Source organism: Phyllobates terribilis, unplaced genomic scaffold, assembly GCF_046119375.1.
Source record: "Phyllobates terribilis strain yellow unplaced genomic scaffold, ASM4611937v1 Scaffold_5531__1_contigs__length_50976, whole genome shotgun sequence".
NCBI classification, from domain to species: domain Eukaryota; kingdom Metazoa; phylum Chordata; class Amphibia; order Anura; family Dendrobatidae; genus Phyllobates; species Phyllobates terribilis.
The window spans coordinates 1-22794 of record NW_027368278.1 but is presented as its reverse complement, the minus strand read 5'-3'; the positions used below and the strand labels follow the sequence as shown (position 1 = coordinate 22794).

Here is a 22794-nt window from a genome sequence, read left to right as displayed (position 1 = left end):
GTGTTGGACACACCCCTTCCTTCTTGCACATTGTATTTCCTTGAATCATCTGCTAGAGTAGCGGATATTTTCATGGTCGTTGTATGTGTTAGGCCAAGGATGTTTCCTTGACAGGCCGCGTTTACCATACGTCGATCATCCTCGCGAAGTCCGATGTGCAAGTATAAGACCAAGTCGTGGTCTTGATATCAATGGTAGGGGCAGGTTTTGATCAACTTCTTGAACCTCTCTAAATAATCATAAAGAGATTTGTTGGCCTCTTTCTCTATGTTACATATTTGTTTCTTTAGAGCATTGAATTTGATGGTGGGGAAGTATTTTGCCAGATAAAGCTTCTTCATGTCCACCCAATTCGTAACTCTACCCGAAGTAAGGGTGTGATACCAATCCTTCACAACGTCCTTCAAAGAGAAGGAGAAGGATATCATTTTCATCTGCTCCTCGTCCACTTATGTTGGTCGCAGACACACACCTCCACGAATTCTGTGAGGTGTTGGATGAGATCATCTAGCACGAAGTCGCTGAATTTGGGTAGTAGATGTACTATCCCTGTTTTAAGCTCAAATCTTTGGCCCACGTGGAGCGTAGGTAGAGCTAAAGCTCTTGTTGAGAGACTCAAATTGGGTGTTTTAAGAACTTCCGAAGTTTGGTATGCCAATTCTTCGAACAAGTTTCCAGTTGTTTCTCCTCTTTGGCTTAGAATTCTTTCTCGCCTTAGGCGATGGAACTCGCTTTCTATCTCTGCAAAGGGTGAAATAGGAGAAGAGTCAGCAGAACGAGCGTGAAATAGGCAATGGGACGAGCTAAGAATTGTTCAAATAAAGAATAAATATTTTTTGTCTTTTTTATGCCTCCCGGCAACGGCACTAGTTTGATGGACGACGTGTTTATCAGGTCGTAAAAAGTAGAAAGAATAGGATTTCAAACAACACAACGTTCATGCAAATAATGGAGAGATTAAGACCTCGCCTAATTTATACCTAAATGAAACTAAATACTATTGGATATAATATAGTGGAAGTAATGGTCGAATCCCACAGGAGGCAACGACTTATTTAGGCTTTACTTGGACAAGTCTATATAGAAAACAATTGTCTTTTTGTTGTTTTGGAAACTAATCTACAAAAACATTAGAAATTGATTTTATAAAGCTAATTAAGATGAACCTTAACAAAGCAAATCCATATTATTTGGTTGATGAGTATCATTGTGATTCCACAAAATTTTAATTTAGCATTTTTACCCTATTCCTACACGACAGTTATATAGCGCCTCAAACCGAGCATACTAAACCTAACCAAATTGATTAAATATGATGAACACCTATAGTTCAAACCAATGGGAGCATTAATGTGAAGAACAACATGGAATATGCATTTCCCCACTAGCCTACAATACAATTTCTCTGCACTAAGACTTTGTTCAAACCAAATCTAAGTGTTCATGCTTATTTTGAAGGAAAGGGTCAAGGAGAAAGCCATATGGATAATAACTTCAGCCCTAGTTGATCAATCTAGTATTAAAATCCAAAGTCAATAATCAATCAAATCAGAGAAAAGAAATCAAAATATGCTAATGAACCAAAATCACTCAATTACATCAACAAACAACAATTCAACGCTTTACTAAGAAATCGGGGTTTTATCCCTCCATAATAAGGTTTACAAAGATGAAAAACTGAATAAAAACCTCTGGAGAGAACTTCTCAAAACATCCAAGAGCAAGTACGTAAGAGACAATGAAGAAAGTGGTTGTCAAACTCTCAAGTGTAACCTAATTCTGAAGAACGATGAAAAGAGAACTAAAAAGCGAACTAAGCGAACTCTCTAAATGATAAAGTCTCAGACTTTAAATAGGCATAACCTAAAACAAAAGAATAAAATAAAAAACTCAGAAAATAACAATAATATCAACATAAGATCGCAAGTGAAAAGACATGAAGAAAGACCAAGTTGTTCAAATCCGTCTGGAGATCGGTGGGCGTCGATGGTCATCGGCGGGCACCGATGGGACTTTTGTGGCCTTGCTCCAATCCCAAATCGGTGGGCGCCGATGGATGTGCCACGACCTCCTATGATTCTTTTTCCAAATTTGACTCATTTAGCTTGTTTTGCACCTCCGATGTGCATGTGTTCGTCTTCGCTCCTTCCTAAGCTCCTCGTTGACTCTAATAAGCTCCAAAATAGCTCGAATAAGATATATAGCATCGGATCATGGTTTGGACTAAATATGTTATAATAACACCCATAAATGTAGTGAAACAGTGCTTAATCCATGCTCATAGACCGTCGTAGACGTGCCTATCACTCCCCGACAACGACACCAATTTTATGAGTGTATGTTTATCGGTCACTATTTTTAAAGGATTGGAAACATACACAGCGCTTCCGCAAATAATACGAAACTAAGGTCTCGCCAAATTCGTACGTAACTAACACTAAATCATGTTGACTAGAATATGACGGAAGCAAGGGTCGAACCCGCATGAGACTATCAACTTGTTTTGATTTCATTTAAAACACTTATGATTATAAATGGGGGGATTTTTTACTTCTAAACTAGAAAATGAATATATTTTGATTAATTAATCAGAAAGGTTCTTAGCAAAGTGCATATATGTGCTTAAGTGACGGTGATGACCATAGTAAGTTTATAAAGTAACTGATATAGTGAATCGATCCTATTCCTATGCGAAAAATATCTAGCACCTCAAACCAAGCATACTAAACCTATCCAAATCAGTTAACTACAACAAACGCTTATAGTTCAAACTAATGGAAGCATTAAAGCAAAAAATACCAGGAAACAAAAGTAGCAATTGGCATCTATTCCTACAATGCAATTCTCTACACAACTTCCTAGTTCAAACCTAATCTAGAAACCTATTCTTGCTTCAGAGATACAGATTAAGATGAATGAATTAATCTATTCTAGCTTGTATGAAAGAGTAATTTAATCCTAGGTGATCAATCTAGAAATAAACTAACAACTCAATAGCAATAAGCATTCAAGAAAAAAAACAATCAATTGCTATAAAATGAAGAACAAACTCACATCATTCACCAAACGAACACTTCAACTACTTTACTAAGAAAATAGGAAATTATCTCCTCATACTAAGACTTATAGAGAAATTACGATGAAGAACGATCAACGTATCCAAAAGTTGCATCTAAATGAAACTACGTAAAACTCAAGATAGTTCTCCCTAGGTTTAGGAAAAGAAGAGCCTTTTATAAACTATCTAATCTTAACCTAGAAGAAAATTATTATAATAAATCTAATAAGAAATAATGCTAGAAGTCCCCAAAGAATGCAATCAATAAGTGCAAACTCGTATCCAAAAGATGAAAGGGAAAGATGTCTCGGAGTTGTTTTGCTTAAATCGGCGGTCGCCGAAGTGGTTTCTACGGCCGCCGCCAGTTGTAACTCCTGGAAAATGCAAGCTTTGTTGCCTGAATGCATCCGCGCCCGGCGCCATAATATTAGTCTTCGAATACTTCAGCTTCTTCTTGATCTTCAACGTCGCTCGTCTTCGTCTTCTCTTCACCCCTTCTTCACATCGTCTCTAACATTCTCGTAAAATGCCGAAATAAGATATATGTGACCGGAATGTAATACGCACCAAATACACTGTAATAATGCTCATAATCATACTAAAATTATGCTAAAGCTATGCTCTTATACCCATCGTAGACGTGAACATCACACCCACCTCAAATGGACTTGGTATTTTATGTCTCTTCTAAACAGTAACATCAAGCAAAAAAAACTCAGAACCATTTCCCTGTTTGTGCTTAGTTCGGGCACAATCAACCCTGGGCATTTGCATCTCCGTTTCCTTGTCCACTCTCTAATTAGCCCTTCTAGTGAAGAAGTGATTAGCAGCAGGTTTAGTCTGCTTAATTGTCTAGACATCAGTCAGAGTAAGCTGCTTAGTAAATGTAAGAGGAATAGATTCAGCGGACCCCTCCGTGGTTGGTGTATGCGCCTCTGGTGAAAGAAGAGTAGAGGCAGTACGTTTGGCAGTGGAAACAACCATGGGTTCAATTGTAGCAACTTGTTCACTCACACAGTCAGTTGAGCAAACAGAATATGCATCATTAACATTGTTTCTGTTAGGAACTGGTTCTGCTTCAGATACATTAGCAAGCTCAATATCCATATGGATTGGTGGAAATAGAGGTGCAGAAGTAATAGGATCAACAGTTACATGAGGGCGAATAATTGAAAGATCAAAAGCATCCTGAGTAGAAGCCTGCTCCTGCGATGTGTTCTCCGACGCCTTTTGATGTGCCACGCTTAAGTCTGACAGAAGAAGTTGTAGCCTTGTGAAGTCAAACTTATGGTCCTCTTGTCGGAGTCGATTGCGTGGCTCCAGTGCAGCCTTAAGCCATGAACCATATTGGTACTGAGAGGGTTGTCCGACACTTCGACATGAATAAGTGAGGTTTTTATAACATGCACTATACGTCAGCATTGAATGCATAAGAGTGGAAGTCATTCATAGCGAAGATCAACCCATCGGCACTCCCCTTCCACCATCAGCTTGATTCCAAGGAGAATTGATTTAGTAACATCAAGTTGAACCTTCATTCGGAGATACTTATAAATCCCCAAACTATCCGATTCATCAAATTCAACTAAAGAACCGATTCTGTTACCAATTGTTTGTGATAGATAAGAGGTTAGAAGGATCAAAGGTATGTCCAGGTCATGTATCCATAGTGGAGTTTCATTGTAAGACGGTTTAGAGGGACAATCAGCATCAAGAAGTTCATTAAGAACAATCAAGGAATCATCATACGTCCAAGATTGCCCATTCTATATGCGTTCTTTGTCTCGTTGACTGAAGAACTGAAAGACATAGAGATGATCCCTAACCTCACGAATAGCAAAACTACAATCTACGCGCCAAATTTGTGTAAGAGTTGCCCTCAGCGCTGTCAAATTGATTGCCTTCTCAGATATGATTTTGCCGCTAAGCAAAGAGCCCATCTTGATCATTGAATTGGTGAAGTTTCACAGGTGACCACCACCACTTTTCTGCCTCAGATAACACCAAATTCCGGTCTTGTTGCAGTGGATCTACCATCGCCAATTAATCCGGATAAAGCCAGGGAAAGAAACCCGTAAAAAGCAGGGAAAACTGCAATTTTTCGGCGAGCAAACGCCGCAACCACCGTCGATAACCACTTTGAACCGTGAAGTAACAACCGCCACAAATAACTGTAATTAACGGTAAGTAAACCACTCAGAAATAAATCCCGAGAGCGCACTGGAATCTCTGCAGAGAGAGAACGTTTAGAAATTCATGTTTCTAAAAAAATTATATAAAGATAATTATTATTTATTATCTATGAAAAATATAATTATTTATGTTCTGAATCAACATTTACACCATAAATGAAAGTTTCAACAACCCGTGAATAGTGTACGAAAAACACTCCCTTTTCCCTTGCTCGCTCTTCTCCTTCCGATTCAACAGTTGATCCTTCCTGGCTCCCCTCTAAGCGATTACCTACTTAATTGTGTTTCCTAATTTACAAATTTGGTGTTGTTGTATCGCCTTGTTGTGCTTATTCCCTTCAATTTGTCACTATTGTACCAGCGTGATGGTTGACCCTTGTTTTTAGGATTTCCGTGTATCGATCTGTCTTGGATTTTGTTGATAATTTTAGTGTTATCATGATTATTATATGATCGGGATTCATACGACACTATGAGAGCTCATTTCGTTATAATATAAGTTAGGGGTGTGGAGTACACACTTGTGTAAACGGAGTTGAGTCTCGGATGACAACATGTAAGGTTAACACGTTCAAATCCAACTGAGGGAAGTGTCCCTGTGAGGGAAGCGACCCTGCGAGGGAAGCGACCCAGCGAGGGAAGCGACCATGCGAGAGAAGAATGTTTGAATTGGTCAAACCACGTGCTCAATTGAGAACGTGCGAGTGAGTGGTCAAGTGTAACCACCAACACTTCTACCACTACGTGTGTGACCGTCGGTAACCGTCATGAACAGTTCCCTGACGAGGTAACCGTCAGGGAAGGCAGTTGTAACCGTTTTGGTATCTGCCATAGCTATCATGAGTGATCAGTTGTAAACACCAGAACGTGTGCCACTAAGTGTGTAACCGTCGGTAACAGTCGGCAACCGTCGGTAACCGCCGGTAACTGCCAAGGTCAGTTCCGTGACGAGATAACTGTCGGGGAAGGTAGTTGTAACCGTTTCGATAACTGTCATAACCGTCATGTAACTTCCATATCTGAACGTGGGAGCTTCCTAAATCCTATATAAAGGGTTCTAGGACATAGAGGTCGGGGTTGATCGAAGATCTAAGCCACATACAACCGTCGAAACTCCATAATACTCGTTTCTATTGTTCGATTCAAATCAAAAGCCTTGAATTGAATCTGTTTGGTTTTGTCTTATCCCACTTCAAATTTCGTGCACTCCCTAAGGATTGTAAGGGGCGAAATATTGATTTCGGAAAGCGTTTACGCGATTCAAATCATTATCCGGTTTGCGTTGTCACTTGATCACTTCCCTAGAGGTTGTTGAAGACCAAGGTGTGAAGCCTAAAGAACCAACAATCGAAATCAATATTCTGGTGATCAATGGCAACCGTGAGTGATTTGACAATGAAGTTTTAGAAGCTTGACAAGTTTAAGGTACGGACTTTTGACGTTGGCAAAAGAAGATGCATTTCCTCTTGACTTCCTTGAAGGTGGCGTATGTGCTTTCCACTCCTATTCCCGAGGTTGCGGATGATGGACCGTTGGATGCTTTGTGGCAAAGGAGCAAGTGGGAGAATGATGATTACATATGCCGTGGTCACATCTTGAATGGTATGTCTGACTCTCTCTTTGATGTGTATCAAAATGTCGAATCGTCTAAGGAACTTTGGGACTCTTTGGAGTTCAAGTACATGGCCGAGGACGCTTTTAGCGGAAAATTCCTTGTGAGCAATTTCAACGATTATAAAATGGTTGATGATCGGCCTGTGATGGAACAATACCATGAGATTCAATGTATTTTAGGGCAATTTGCTCAACATGGTATGAAGATGGATGAACGCATAGCCGTGTCTACCATCATTGGGAAGTTACCACCTTCCTGGAAAGAGTTCAAGAATACGTCGAAGCACAAGAAGGAAAATATCTCTCTTGTGGAACTTGGAAGCCATTTGCGTATCGAAGAAAATATTCGTGCGCGAGAGAAGGGTAATGAGAAGAAAACTCGTGTTTCTTCCACCATCAATATGATGGAAGAAGGTTCTCAGTATGAGAACAGGAACAAAGGCAAGAAAAGGCCGTTAAACAACAAGCACAATGGTCCCAACAAGAAACGTTTCCCTAAAGGGAAGGCTTACCCCAAAGGGAACGATTACCCCCAGGGGAAGGGATGTTAGGAAGTCAGGACATTTCAAAAGAGATTGTCGTGATGGAAAGGGAAGATTGGAAATGCTCCAAACCATTTTGCTCAAGGGTCCAAGGACCAGGGGCAGACATCTCATCAAGGTCAGAAAGTGATCTTTTCTAGAGAGGGACACTTCCCTCGGTCGGTTACTGATCCGGTATTGGATTATGTTTCTTATATTTCTGAGACATTTTATGTGTAGGATGATGAGCTCGCATGGTGGGTTGACTCAGGCGCTAATGTCCACTTGATTGGGGACAAAAGCATCTTCAAGACATTCGTTCCTGTGCAAGGACGTGTACTCCACATGGGAGATGAGTCAACTGCCCCAGTACTAGGCAAAAGGTCAATTGGAATTAGAGTTCTCATCTGGGAAGACTTTAGTTCTTAGTAATGTGTTGTGTGTACCCAGAGTTAGAAAGAATTTAGTTTCCGGAACAATCCTTAACAAGTTAGGCTTTCGGCAAGTGTATGAAGCCAATAAGTACATCTTATCCAAGTGTGGTGTGTTGTTTGGTATTGGTTATCTTTATAATGGCATGTTTAGACTCAGTATTAGTAATGTTATTTCAGTTTACATGACTTGTACACAAGGTTCGGTTCCCTCTGAGGGAAGCGTCCCTGCTGAGGGAAGCGACCCCTCTTAACAGTTTCTTCACTATGGCATGCACGTCTCTGACATGTTCATTATAAGCATTTGCATGATATGTCTAAATGTGATTTAATACCATCTTTTGATATGAGTATAAACAAGTGTAGAACATGCATGCTTACTAAGTGATGAGGCTAAAAGTCATTGTGCCTATCAAAGTTATCCAACTAACGAATCCACTAGTAAAGTGGTAAGCAGGGGTCGAATCCCAAGAGAGCCAGAACGATAGTTTATTTCCTATGATGCTACCTAGTAGTAACAATTGGGGTTTTTTTATGTGTGATCTTAATGAACTAAGCAATTAAGCAAATATAAAAGCAATATTGGTTGGGTTGTAGACAATTATGGCTATGAAGTTCACACCTTCTAGCATCAGCGCATTATTCAATTGGAATGTTGATCATCGAATTCTACTAACTTATATTCTGAATTGGTTAATACGGTTGTCCTACTCTTTGTTCGTAAATAGCAACTAGTCCAAATAGTCCTAGAGACCCTTATTATGCAATAACCAAGGAAATCCCAAGATTCAAAAGCACAACAGCATGAAGATCAAAGATAAGTAGGCCTATGCAATATCATTGGCAAATCGCCGATACTCGACACAGGTTTATAATCTCTATAAAATAAGTACTCGTAAATAGTCTATGCAAATTCTGATCGCTACCCAAAGACAAGACTTTTCAAATCGAATTATCAAGCCTAGCAATATGATGGATAATAATTAACCTAGTTTGCAACCTAGATAAAATCAAGATCAATCAATGAAACTAATAAGCATAAGAGATCATAAAACAATCCTGAAATTAAGCTTAGAACATAAACATTAGAATTCTCACAACAAACCTAGAACAATGGCTTCATCCTTAAGAGTGAACTATAATGAACTTAGCCAGACATAGCCATCGAAAGCAATGAATACATATGGATGAATGATGGGAAAACAAACAGGGAAGATGGTGAAAGTGGAACAAAGGTGGAAGCTTTCTCTTGGCTGCTGCTGAATTCTACGTAAATGAAAGTGGTGAAAGAATAATGAAGTCAAGATCAATCTAACCTAATTTCCTAAGGCTTATATAGTCTCTAATTAAAAGGGAATAAAAATAAATGCAAATAAATCAAAATATGTGGAAATAACTAATAAAATCTCGGATCAAATCTTCAATTAATGGGTCATCCGTGTCCGCGACACGATCGTGATAGAGGGGTCACGATCATGATTTTGCTCCAGTTCTCAGTCATGTGGATGGTCACGATCGTGATACAAAATCTCGGTCGTGACACCTCAACTGCGGCCAAGTCACGATCATGACATACCTGTCTCGGTCGTGACGTCTTCGACTGAGGCTGAATCTCGGTCGTGACTTCTTCTCCTGAGATGGTCTTCAATCTTCTACAAGCATCGAGGCAGCTCGGCTTCGCCTCTTGGCTTCTCTTGGGGTGTAGACGTGACATACTTCCTCTAGCTCCATCCCGAATGCACTAAAAGTGAGCACAACTGGATCTCCATAATAAAACCACTCAAAACCGCTTACGAGCATCCGCAAATCCATAAATGAACTCCAAACAGGATTCCGAGAATACCACTCGTTAAGCACCTAAACACCACTAAACCTAATCTAATAGTCGCTAGTTAACACCATATAACAAGCTCCTATCACTAAGATCACTAGACATCCTTTCCCTAGCGTAGTAAGGGACTCTTCCATGCTTGAATTAATTCATAGTGACTTGTGTGATTTTCATGATTCTTCATCCTTAGGAAATAAGAAATATGTGGTAATATACATTGGTGATTATTCACGTTACTTCTATGTGTTTCTATTGCATTCTAAAGATGAAGCCCTTGGTAAATTCAAAATTTACAAGAATGGAGTTGAACTTCACAAGGGAACCTTAATCAAAAGGTTACGTACTGATAGAGGGGTGAATACTTTGACCCGGATTACTTCCAATCAATTGATATCATTCATGAGACCACGGCTCCCTATACACCACAACAAAATGGTGTGTCAGAGAGGAAAAGTCGAGTATTAAAGGAAATGGTTAACTCCATGCTTTCCTACTCAGGGTTGAATGATGGATTTTGGGGAGAAGCTATTCTTACAGCATGTTACTTGCTGAATAGAGTTCCTAACTCAAGGAACAAAGTTACCCCATATGAACTTTGGTTCAAGAGGACTCCGAATTTGAATTTCATTCGAGTTTGGGGTTGTAGGGCGGTAGTAAGGCTACCAGAACCTAAGCATAAGACTTTGGGTGAAAAGGGTGTTGAATGTATATTTATTGGATATGCCGAGCATTCCAGTGCGTGTAGGTTATATGTTATCGAACCTAACAAATATATACCGGTTCACACCATTATAGAGTCATGTGATGCTCACTTTGATGAAAGAAGGTTTTCCTCAATCCCTGTACCCAAGGATTTGGTTCCTGGATCGAGTTCAGATCAAGGGGGACGTGTACCTCCAGAGGTAACTGTACCTCATAGGGAACGGATTACAGAAATCAGAAGGGGTAAGCGAGTAAGGAAGGGTAAATCTTTTGAACCTAATTTCCAAATTTACTTGGTTGAAGGAACAAGAGATGAGATTGATTCTCAATTTTTATATTGTTATAATATTGAGGATGACCCTAAGACATTTGTCGAGGCAATGAAGTCGCAAGATGTGTCTTTTTTAGAAGGAAGACATAAATGATGAGATGGATTCCATCATGGGTAACCACACCTGGGTATTGGATGATCTTCCCCCTGTTTGTCAACCATTGGGAAGTAAGTGGATCTTCAAGAAGAAGATGAAAGTTGACAGAATCATAGATAAGTTTAAAGCAAGATTGGTGGTTCAAGGACTTAGACAAAAGTATGGGACCGACTACTTTGATACATATGCAACAGTAGCTCGAATATCCACCATTAGATTGTTGATTGCCTTAGCTGCTATCAATAAGCTGGTTATACACCAAATGGACGTGAAAACTGTGTTCTTTAATGGGGATTTAGAGGAGGAAGTTTACATAAAACAACCTGAAGGGCATGTTATACCTGGCCAAGAACATAAGGTGTGTAAGTTGATCAAGTCCTTGTATGGGTTGAAGCAAGCATCTAAGCAATGGCATCAAAATTTTGATGAGGTTGTGGTGTCTAATGGTTTTAAACCAATCGGACAAATTCTTATATAGCAAATTTGATGATTCTATAAATGGAGTTATAATTTGTCTATATGTAGATGACATGTTGATCTTTGGTACAGATCAAGAACAAGTAAATCTTGCAAAGGAAATTTTTCATCACAATTCTCCATGAAATACGTGGGGGAGGCCGATGTTATCTTTGGAATTAGGATAAAACGGGAAGAGAGAACGATAATGCTAACACAATCTCATTACATTGAGAAAGTGTTGAAGAAGTTCAATTATCATGAGTGTACTCCTGCGAACACTCCGATTGATCCCTCTGCACATTTGTTTCCCAACAGGGAAGCGTCCCTGTCACAACTAGAGTACTCAAGTGTTATAGGGTGCTTAATGTATGCCATGACAAGTACTAGACCTGACATTGCTTTTGCAGTGGGTAAGCTTAGTCGATATACTAGTAATCCTAGTGTGCATCATTGGCAAGCGGTCTATAGGGTACTCCGATACCTCAAGGGAACTATGAACTTTGGTCTAGTGTATGATGGCTTCCCTCATGTATTGGAGGGGTATTCAGATGCAAGTTCGATAACAAATGAAGAGGATCATTACTCTACAAGTGGATGGGTATTTCTACTTGGTGGTGGTGCCATTTCTTGGGCCTCCAAGAAACAAACTTGCATGACAAGTTCAACGATGGAATCGGAATTTGTAGCTTTAGCTGCTGCCGGTAAGGAAGCGTAATGGTTACGTAACCTTGTATATGAGATTCCATTGTGGGAAAAACCAGTTTCATCCATATCAATCCATTGTGATATCGCTGCAACTTTGGCTAAGGCATATACCCATGTGTACAATGGGAAATCACGCCATTTGGGCGTGAGGCATAGTGCGGTAAGAGAGCTCATTACGCATGGGGTGATCTCTGTTGATTTTGTTAGGTCTCAACAAAATCTAGCTGACCACTTGACGAAGGGTTTAAGGAGAGATTTGGCCTCCAAGTCAGCTAAGGGGATGGGATTAAGACCTGGATAGCTTTCTAGTGGTGGGACACCCAATTCCTACCTAACTAACGTTAGGAACAGAATTCAATGTGGAAAGCCCACACCTAGAAAATGAAAATGCACAAAAGTTTGATCCCCAAGTGTGTGCTTAGTACCTACATGGTGGAGGTTGAAGCCTGATTCTTCTTAATAGGTTCTTTGAAAAAGTGCAATTGTAGGTGCACGATGTGGGTACTCTTACCCGTAAAGGATCTACCTATGTGAGTGTGAAAATTGGCCGCTTCATGAAGTTTGGGTTGACGTCAAATACCCTTATGAATGGATATGGACTCAGGGCCATAAAAGAGTCAAGGTAGACTTTAGAGAGGTATATTAACTCGAGTGTGTGTTATCTTGAGGTACCTAAGAGAGGTTGATTGGTTCAATCTTTGTGACACCATGATTTCCGGGGTATTTTTAATGTGTAATTACACTAAGCAGAAATTCAATCCATGTGACATTTTTGTGTATGCTTGAGTTTGGGAGTAAGACTTATAACTTTCTGAATCAAGGATTACAAAAAAATGGGGGGGGGGGGGGGAATGTTGATAATTTTAGTGTTATCATGATTGTTATATGAAAAGAACAATGCCATTTAGTGTGATCGGGATTCATACGACATTATGGGAGCTCATTTCGTTATAACATCAGTTAGGGGGTGTGGAGTACACACTTGTGTAAACGGATTTGAGCCTCGGGTGACAACATATAAGGTTAACACGTTCAAATCCAACTGAGGGAAGTGTCCCTTCAAGGGAAGCGACCCTGCGAGGGAAGCGACCCAGCGATGGAAGCGACCCTGCGAGGGAAGCGACCCTGCGAGGAAAGTGTCCCTGCGAGGGAAGAATGTTTGAATTGATCAAACCACGTGCTCAATTGAGAACGTGCGTGTGAGTGGTAATTTGTAACCACCAACACGTGTACCACTACGTGTGTAACCATCGGTAACCGTCGGTAACCGCCGGTAACCGTCATGGACAGTTCCTTGACGAGGTAACCGTCAAGGAAGGCAGTTGTAACCGCTTTGGTAACTTCCATAGCTGTCATGAGTGATCAGTTGTAAACACCAGAATGTGTGCCACTAAGTGTGTAACCGTCAGCAACCGTCGGTAACCGCCGGTAACTGCCAAGGTCAGTTCCCTGACGAGGTAACTGTCAAGGAAGGCAGTTGTAACCGTTTTGGTTACTGCCATAACCGTCATGTAACTTCTATATCTGAACGTGGGAGCTTCCTAAATCCTATATAAAGGGTTCTAGGATATAGTGGTCGGGGTTGATCGAAGATCTAAGCCACATACAACCGTCGAAACTCCATAATACTCGTCTCTATTGTTCGATTCAAATCAAAAGCCTTAAATTGAATCGGTTTGGTTTTGTCTTATCCCACTTCAAATTTCGTGGACTCCCTAAGGCTTGTAAGGGGCGAAATATAGATTTCGGAAAGCGTTTACGCGATTCAAATCATTATCCGGTTTGCGTTGTCACTTGATCACTTTCCTAGAGGTTGTTGAAGACCAAGGTGTGAAGCCTAAAAAACCAACAGATTTCTCATTCATAGTGTCCAGATTCAGTACTTGTTCCTCTTTTAAGGATGTTTATCCTCTTCATTATGCTATTCACGGAGTTTCTTCTGGCCACTGCCATTCCTAATTGCGTGTGATGGGTGGCGGTTGTGCTGGCGTGTTGTTCTATCATGGTGGCTTGTCTCTACTTAAGTATGGATCTATGGTACTTGTCTGAACCCCGCTGCTTTCGCATTTATGAATCTCTCCATGTACTCTGATATCCTTGCACGATTTTTCTTAAATTTTGGGTTTCAATAAATTCTTCTTGGTTAGACACCACGTTACCCTAACTAGAAAAATGATTGCTTGCCCCTTTACTGTGCACCAAGGACTTATCTATAAATGTAGAACATCTAGAATGCTAAATGGTCATCCCATTTCCTCCTATTTGCTAACTATTTTGTTTTTCAGGTGTGGTGTGAGTCTCCCCTTCCTGTTGCTTGGTCTCCTTGTACTAGTGATATGAAAAAAGGTAAATAAATCTTCTCCTTCGCTGATACTGTCATTAAGGACTTTACCAAATGTGCCTCTAGCAAAATTACTAACTCCTCTCCTGCTACTAAGGAGAATACCAATACCCCCTTAGCTTTACCACTAACTTCGAGTATTTTTACCAAATCACCAAACATGACAAAGAAACATAACACCATGTTGGTGGATTCTAAAACCCTCTTTAATAAACTTACATCTGCAAGGAATATTACTAAAAGAAAAAAGAACCCACTCTCTGATTCCTTGTTGGCGAGTGATAGGAGCTTATCATATGGTGTTAACTAGCGACTATTAGCTTAGGATTAGTGGTGTTTAGGTGTTTATTGAGTGGTATTCCCGGAATCCGGTATGGTGTTCATTTATGGATTTGCGGGATGCTCATAAGCGGTATTTTGTGGTTTTATTATGGAGATCTCGTTTGTACTCACTTTTAGTGCATTCGGGATGGAGTTAGAGAGAAGGATACCACGCCTACACCCATGGAGAAGCTTAGAGGCGAAGCCGATCTGCCTCGAAGCTTATACAAGACCGAAGACCTGTTTGAGAGAAGACATCACGGTCGAGAGGAGGTGTCACGACCGAGATCCAGCCTCAGAGAAGATGTCTCGACCGAGACTATATGTCGCGATCGAGACTTAGCCTTAGTAGACATGCCTCGACCGAGACCAACCTGTCGCGATCGAGACTTCGACCAACCCTGAGAACTGGAGCCAGATCGCGATCGCGACCCACATGTCTCGATCGCGACCACGGACACGGACCGGCCCAAAACGAAGATATTAGTCCGAGATTCTGATTTGTTTTTCCCTATTTTATTAGTTTTTTTCATTTATTTTATTTCCTTTTCACTAGGAACTATATAAACCCTTAGATATTGGGTTAGATTAGACCTTTGTTCAATTTCACAACTTCATCCTTAGAAATTCAGCAGCCAAGAAGAAAGCTTCCACCTTTGTGCCACTTTCACCTTCATCTCTGGTTAGTTTCATCAATAATTATGTATTTCTTTCAATTGGCTATGTCTGGCTAAGATCCTACTAGTTCACTCTTAGGTTGAAGCCATTATTCTAGGATATGTTTGTGAGAATTCTTATATTTGTGTTCTAATAATAATTTAGCATTGTTTTATTATCTCTTGTGCTTTATTGTCTATTGTTTGATCTAGGTGTACAACTAGGTTGATTATTATTCATTCATATTGCTAGGCTTGATAATTCAATTTGAAAAGTCTTGTCTTTTAGGTAGCAATCAGAATTAGCATAGACTATTTGCGAGTGCTTATTTTGTAGAGATTATAAACCTATGTCGAGTATCGGTGATTTGTCAATGGTATTGCATAGTCCTACTTATCTTTGATCTTTATGTTGTTGCGCTTTTGAACCTTAGAATTTCTTTGCTTATTGCTTACAACAAGGTTTCTAGGACTATTTGGACTAGTTGCTAATTACGAAGAAAGAGTAGGACAACTGGATTAGATAATTAAGAATATAGCATTAAGAGAACTCAATGATCAACTTTCCATAAGAATAATGCGCTGATAGTAAAAGAGTGAGCTTTCCATCATAATAGTTTACAAATTCAACATTTACCGTTTTATTATTGCTAGTTTAGATTAAAACATTCAAAACCCCCCTAGTTACTACTAGGTAACATGAAAGAAATAGACTATCGGTGTGGCTCTTTTGGGACTCGACTCCGACTTACCACTTTACTAGTGGATTATTTAGTTGGATTATCTTTGGTAGGAACAGCGACCCTTTTACGCCTGTCAAATTTTGGCACCGTTGCCGGGGAGCCAACTTTTATAGCTTGTTTCTTATTGTGTTACCTTGGTGTGGACCTATCTTATGGTCCACACTCGCGCCACTAATTCAGATTTTCTTGATTTCATTCCAGAGATAGAGCGGACGCATCTACGCAATCTGCGAGAATCTCTACAAAATCTAGTGATCAAATCGATGGCTGCCAGAACGTTGCGAGAGCTTACAGACCCAGATCTGACGCAACAACATCTAAGAGTGACACTGCCTGCCCTGAATGTCGGTGTCACGTTCGAACTAATGACCGGATTCATCAATTTGCTACCAAAGTTTCATGGCCTGGTTGGGGAAGACCCGATTATGCACCTTAGTGAGTTCCACGACATCTGCAGCTGTAGTAAGCCGAGTAACGTCACCGATGAGCAAATTAAGATGAGAGCTTTCGGTCTTACACTGAAAGACAACGCGCATCAATGGTACTATTTGCTACCCACCGGAAGTATCGACACTTGGGAGAAACTTCACAAAGCTTTCCTTAGTAAGTATTTCCCGTCCAAGAAGGCGAACGCGTTGAAAAGAACTATTGCAATGGTGGAACAGCAGGACGCTGAGACGATGTATGACTACGTAGAAAGATTTGCAAGATTATGTGCTAGTTGCCCATTCCATGGGTTTGAGGAGAAAGATTTGGTGACCCACCTTTACAATGGGTTACTTGATAATGAAAGGAGGCTAGTAGACGTTGCGTGTAATGGGAGTGTGCTGAATTTGACTCCCGCCGAAGCTAGAGCCCGACTAAATGAGATTGCTGAGGGAACGAGAAGTTTTGGAAGGACGTACACGACAAAAGAATTAAACGTTGTGGATTCCGGAGAGCCCGGATGGAAGAGTGAGATAGCTGAATTGAAAAGTATGATCAAGAATATCGCCATTGGAAGTCAACAACTAGCGAGACTATGTGGGATCTACGAAGATGACAACCATCACACCGACGCATTCCCGCAACTACAGGACCCAACCATCGCTGAAGTGCATGCTATGGGAGGTTTTGGACCTCCTAGACCCCGATGGAACAACCAAGATGGTGGATGAAACCAACAACAATATCAATATTCAAACAATTACAACCGCGTACCTTACCAACCTAAACCCCAGGAGCCATCTATTGAGGAAATGCTTAGATTGTTGAGCAAGCACTTCGCCGACCATGCTCAAACTACCGAATCCAGCATCAAAAATCTCGAAAAGCAATTTGGGCAATTGGCAAAGCGGTCAGTACATGAAAACTCCATGGATCTAATTTAGCAAAGCGGTCAGGATTTCACGAGTTCAAGGTAAACAGTTCTTCAATACTTTTCACAAATTAGTTTGGGAGAAACACAACATACAACAGCAGTAGCGTCGTGCAAAACCGGAGTAATTGCCCAATCACCTTCCGCTTGAAGAAAAAAAACAATAGAAATCCAGCATGAGATATAGCATAGGAAGCCTGGGGAAATCAAAATTCGAAACCCTAACACGTCGGGAGAGAAAGAGTGGGGGAGTACAGAATGGGAATCGAGTGGAGAGAGGCAACGGGGGCAACTAGCGGTGCCGAGACCGGGATTGAGAGTAGGATCATGGTGAGATTCCCAGTTCTAAGCTTCTCTTCATAGAATTCTCTCGTTCCCATCTTAACCCGGCACTGGCAGTTGATTAGCCGGAAACTAGATGCCCGAGCAACGCTAAGCGCAACCAGTAAGTTTCTTCGCTCCGCCTAGACACAAAGCTCGATCGTCGATCTAGTTGTAAGTCAACAACACCCAATTTCTGTCGTCAACTAGACTGAAACATATGTTCATGTTCCATTAAACTGATCAGTGATCCATTAGACTCCCGCCGAAGCTAGAGCCCGACTAAATGAGATTGCTGAGGGAACGCGAAGTTTTGGGAGGATGTACACGACAAAAGAATTAAACGTTGTGGATTCCGGAGAGCCCGGATGGAAGAGTGAGATAGCTGAATTGAAAAGTATGATCAAGAATATCGCCATTGGAAGTCAACAACCAACGAGACTATGTGGGATCTACGAAGATGACAACCATCACACCGACGCATTCCCGCAACTACAGGACCCAACCATCGTTGAAGTGCATGCTATGGGAGGTTTTGGACCTCCTAGACCCCGATGGAACGACCAAGATGGTGGATGAAACCAACAACAATATCAATATTCAAACAACTACAACCGCGTACCTTACCAACCTAAACCCCAGGAGCCATCTATGGAGGAAATGCTTAGATTGTTGAGCAAGCACTTCGCCGACCATGCTCAAACTACCGAATCCAGCATCAAAAATCTCGAAAAGCAATTTGGGCAATTGGCTGAGGCTGTCTCCAACCTTACGAAACAAAACTCGAGGAACCTTCCCGCCCAAACCGAGAGAAATCCGAGGGATAACATCAGCGCTATGCACTTAAGAAGCGGACGGCAACTCAAAGAGAAGGGAGAAGAAGAGTTGCTGCGAAAAGAGGCCGAACAGATGTCGCGGCCGAGATAGGAAGGTCGCGACCGAGACATAGCCCCAGTAGAGATGTCGCGATCGTGACCTGTGGATCTCGACCGAGATGATGGTAAGTTGGTTTCCGAAAATTTGGACGAAAAGAATCTCGACCGCGACTCAACATCTCGACCGCGATCTGGTCATAGTTTACTTGAAGCCTCAACATCTCGACTGCGACCTGTGGATCACGACCGCGACTCTACTACAGTGCAAGTTGAAGACGAGTATGAAGACAGAGGTGACTTTAAGCTACAACAAGATAACTATGTAAGGCCTAACTTCCCTCCGTTATACTCCGAGAAACCACCTGCACCCTTCACGGAAGCCTTGAGGGACACACGCAGACCTGCGAATGACAAAGAACTCTTCGAAACATTCAGTAAGTTTGAGGTAAACATTCCTTTGCTAAACCTCGTTAAAAGTATTCCTCATTATGCTAAGTTCTTGAAGGAGCTCTGCACCATCAATAGGACCAGAATTTGAAAGGTAAGAAAAAGGTACAAGTGAGTGAAAGAGTGTACGCGACCATTATGCAGAAGATAGCAAAGAAGAGGATTAATAAGGTCATGCTAGATCTAGGGGCTTCTATTAATGTCATGTCGTTCTTTTTATATAAATTTCTAGGATTAGGACCTTTGTCTGATACAGGGATTGTGATTCAGTTGGTCGGCAGGTCAACGGTTCACTTGAAAGGGATAGTAAAGGATGTGTTGGTAATGATTGATAATTTGATATTTCCATCTGATTTTTATGTACTAGATATGGAGCATGATAAGCAAGCTACGCCTATCCTCCTGGGTAGGCCTTTCATGAAAACAGCCACACTAAGATAGATTACGCAAGTGAGGTGCTGACACTTGAGTTTGATGGAGATGTAGTTCGTTTTAACATATTTGAGGCTATGAAACACCCTACGAATGATAATTCTGTTTTTGTCATAGATGTAATTGACACTATTGTTCAGGAAGTTTTTGATGTGTGTGGGATTGATTCACTTAAATCTGTCATAGAAAATAGCATTGTAAGCTCAACTGAGCATGATATGATACTACCTGCTGATGTGCATGAGGTTCTAGCTGAGTTTGATGCTCCAGGTACCCTTTTGGTCGGTGGGCCCGCGTTACTAACATTTTCGAGCGAGAAACCGCTCCCTTCTAATGTGCAGGCACCCACCATTGAGCTACAAGAGCTACCTCCGCATCTAAAGTATGCATTTCTTGGCCAAGGAGATACGCTGTCGGTCATCATCTCGAGTGCCCTCGGAAAGGAACAGGAAGAGAAGCTGGTGGAGGTCTTGAAAAGGAACATCACAACGTTAGGATGGTCCATTGGCCAAGGAGATACGCTGTCGGTCATCATCTCGAGCTACCTTCGTTATCACTATCTGAGTCTGGGCTTGAAGGAACTGAGGCTATATAGGGAAGGGCGAGTGGATTTAAGGCTTTAGGAGGAGGGGCTCGAAATATCTGAGGAATCTTTCAAAGGGGCGACTTCAGGGAATGGATCGGAGGTATTTGACGAAGAAGAGAGGAACGCGCCTTCATCAAACACTACATGTATTCTCTCCTCGAAGGTTCTTGTTCTTTGGTTGAACACCTTGTATGCTTTGCTTGCTGGGACATAGCCAAGAAAGATGGCTTCATCACTTCGTGCGTCAAACTTGCCTAAATTATCTTTCCCATATTATTCAGTACGTAGCACTTTCATCCAAATACCCTGAAATGAGATATGCTTGGAGGGTATCCCTTGATCATCTCGTACGGAGTTTTGCCTAGCGAAGGATGTAGAAGGGATCTTTTGGAGATGTAGCATGTAGTGTTCACCGCTTCAGCCCATAGAGAGGGAGTGACTCCACTTTGAAGTATCATGGTGCGCGCCATCTCTACTAACGTTCCGTTCCTTCTTTCAACCACTCCATTTTGTTGTAGGGTCCTGGGGGCTGAGAAGTTGTGAGCGATTCCCCTTTCAATGTAGTATCTCAACATATCTCCATTCTCAAATTTAGTTCCATGATTTGATCTTATAGAGCGCACTTTCAAAGATAGGGAATTTTCGAGTAAAGCGACTAACTCGATGAAGCGCGAGAAGGCTTGATCCTTGGAGCGCAGGAATAAGGTCCAAGTGAACCTGGAATAGTCATTAACGATCACAAATATGTAGCGTGCCCCACCAGGGCTTGGAGCATGCATTGGCCCACAGAGATCCATGTGAAGTAGCTCAAGGGGCTTCTTTGTAGTGATGTCCTGCTTGGCTTTGAACGAGCTTCTGACTTGCTTTCCCTTGACATAACTAGCACAGTGAGTCATGTTGTCTATCTTGATGAGAGGTAAACTACGGACTAGCTCCTTTGCACGTAACTTATGTAGAAGATGAAGATTGATGTGTGTTAGTTGAGCTTTGATAGTCATATGAAAGCTCAATGTATTTCTCTTTGTTGATAATAAGAAACTTATCTATCTAATCTCTAGTGTTTCAAAGCTTCCCAGGTTATTATAAGATCTGCTGGGATGCGCTTTAGTTACCAAGAGATACGCTTCGACTGTTCTCAGTCGCGCTTTACACCAAGCAAAGAAAGTAAGTTTCGCAAGCGGTGTGGAAATAAATCCATTTAAGTCAAGAAGTGAGAGTGATCGAGCTTCGAAGGCATAGAAGGCGCGCTTGAATAAAGCCAAGTAAATGTTGATCACGAGAGTCCACTGTAGCAAAGGTTGCACGTTGTCGCAGAAGAATACTTCCCAAACGCATGGAAAGGTTGGTGAACGGGAGAATTCAAATTGTGTGCACAAGAGGTGCGAGAAGAATTTGAAGTTCTTTGTGATGCAATTCCATGGATTGCCAGCGTGGAGGAAGTTAGTTAGCGAGAGTGCACGGATTGCTGACATGGCGTTGATCAACAAGTTGAAGAACAAAACCGAATTAATCCAGCCGTTGATCATCTCTAGCAATTTGATCAAAGCCACGGATTGATGAGGTGGCAGCTGCTAAGTTCAAGTTTGTTACATGAAATTAAGTGTGGTTATATCTTAAGTTTTGTGTATAAATAGTGAATTGTAGCTATCGTTCCAATGAGTTACAAAGTGAGGAAAATCAGAGAGAAGCTAAGGAGAACTTAGAGTTAACTCATTTGTAATCAAGAGTGAAGTGTCATTTGTTCTTAGAGCTGAATTGTAGTGTTGTTAGAAGAGAGATTACGAGGGTGAGCTTCGAGTTGAAGCTAGAGTTGTAACCTCTTTATATCAATACAGTAGTGGTGAGTTTTATCCCGAGTCAATTAGTGATTTAGGGTTCTCACCGTTTGATAACTCTTGTGTGCAAATCGTAGTGCGCTTTAATCACTTAAAGCGCGCTTTATTGTTGTCTGACCTCTTCCGTATTCAAGGACATTAGTAAATCGATTACTAAGTGTTCTACATAGGTCAAGCGCATCTCTAAGTATAAAAGCCCAATATTATACTTTGATTTGTGTATCTATAGCTTAATGAATTATAGAGACATTGAACAATAGCTGCATAAAACACGAACCTAGAATTGGTATCAGAGTTACAGGTTAGCCTATTTGCACTAATCCTTCTTGCAGATCATAAGGATTTTTGAAGAGTAAGAACAATGGCGAATTTCAACCTTGGCATTTCCCTCGCAAAGCCCCATGTACTCGTTAAAGGAGAACTAGGATGGTGGCTTACGATGACCAAGAACTACATCTAGCAAACGGACTATCAATGCTGGAAGATCATCGAGAAAGGCGATGAAAGATCAAAGAGACAAACAATTCAAAGTGGGAAGCAAAGGAGTATCAACTTTCGGAGAAAAATGCAAAAGCGAAACAGCTGATACTCAATGCGCTTTCTAGGAAGGATATTGATAAGGTAATGTCTCTACCCTCGGCTAAGGACATGTGGACTACTATAATCAACATGAATTCAGGTAGCGAGGACATGAAAGACAACCGTTTGTTTGAACTTAATAGAGAATATTGCGCTATTAAGATAGGTGAAAACGAACTTGTCTCCGACTACCACTCTCGTTGTCAAATTTTATATGATAAAATGTTGTTGGCTGGAATGGAGAAGAAAGCATGGGAGTACTCAATGGCATTCATCCATGGGGTGAATTCCAAGTATGCTACTCTCAAGAAAATCCTTCTCCAATCCAAAGAGACACGAGAGCTCCCTATCTTTGTTCTT

General features: G+C 41.2%; 1 protein-coding gene across 1 annotated transcript; it reads left to right on the top strand.

The window, feature by feature from the left end:
* The first annotated feature begins 11441 nt into the window (after window positions 1–11441).
* On the top strand, window positions 11442–11951 carry LOC141250279 (uncharacterized). Its single transcript, XM_073669917.1, has one exon. The coding sequence runs from the start codon at window positions 11442–11444 to the stop codon at window positions 11949–11951; it is 510 nt and encodes a 169-aa protein (XP_073526018.1).
* The last annotated feature ends 10843 nt before the right edge of the window (window positions 11952–22794 follow it).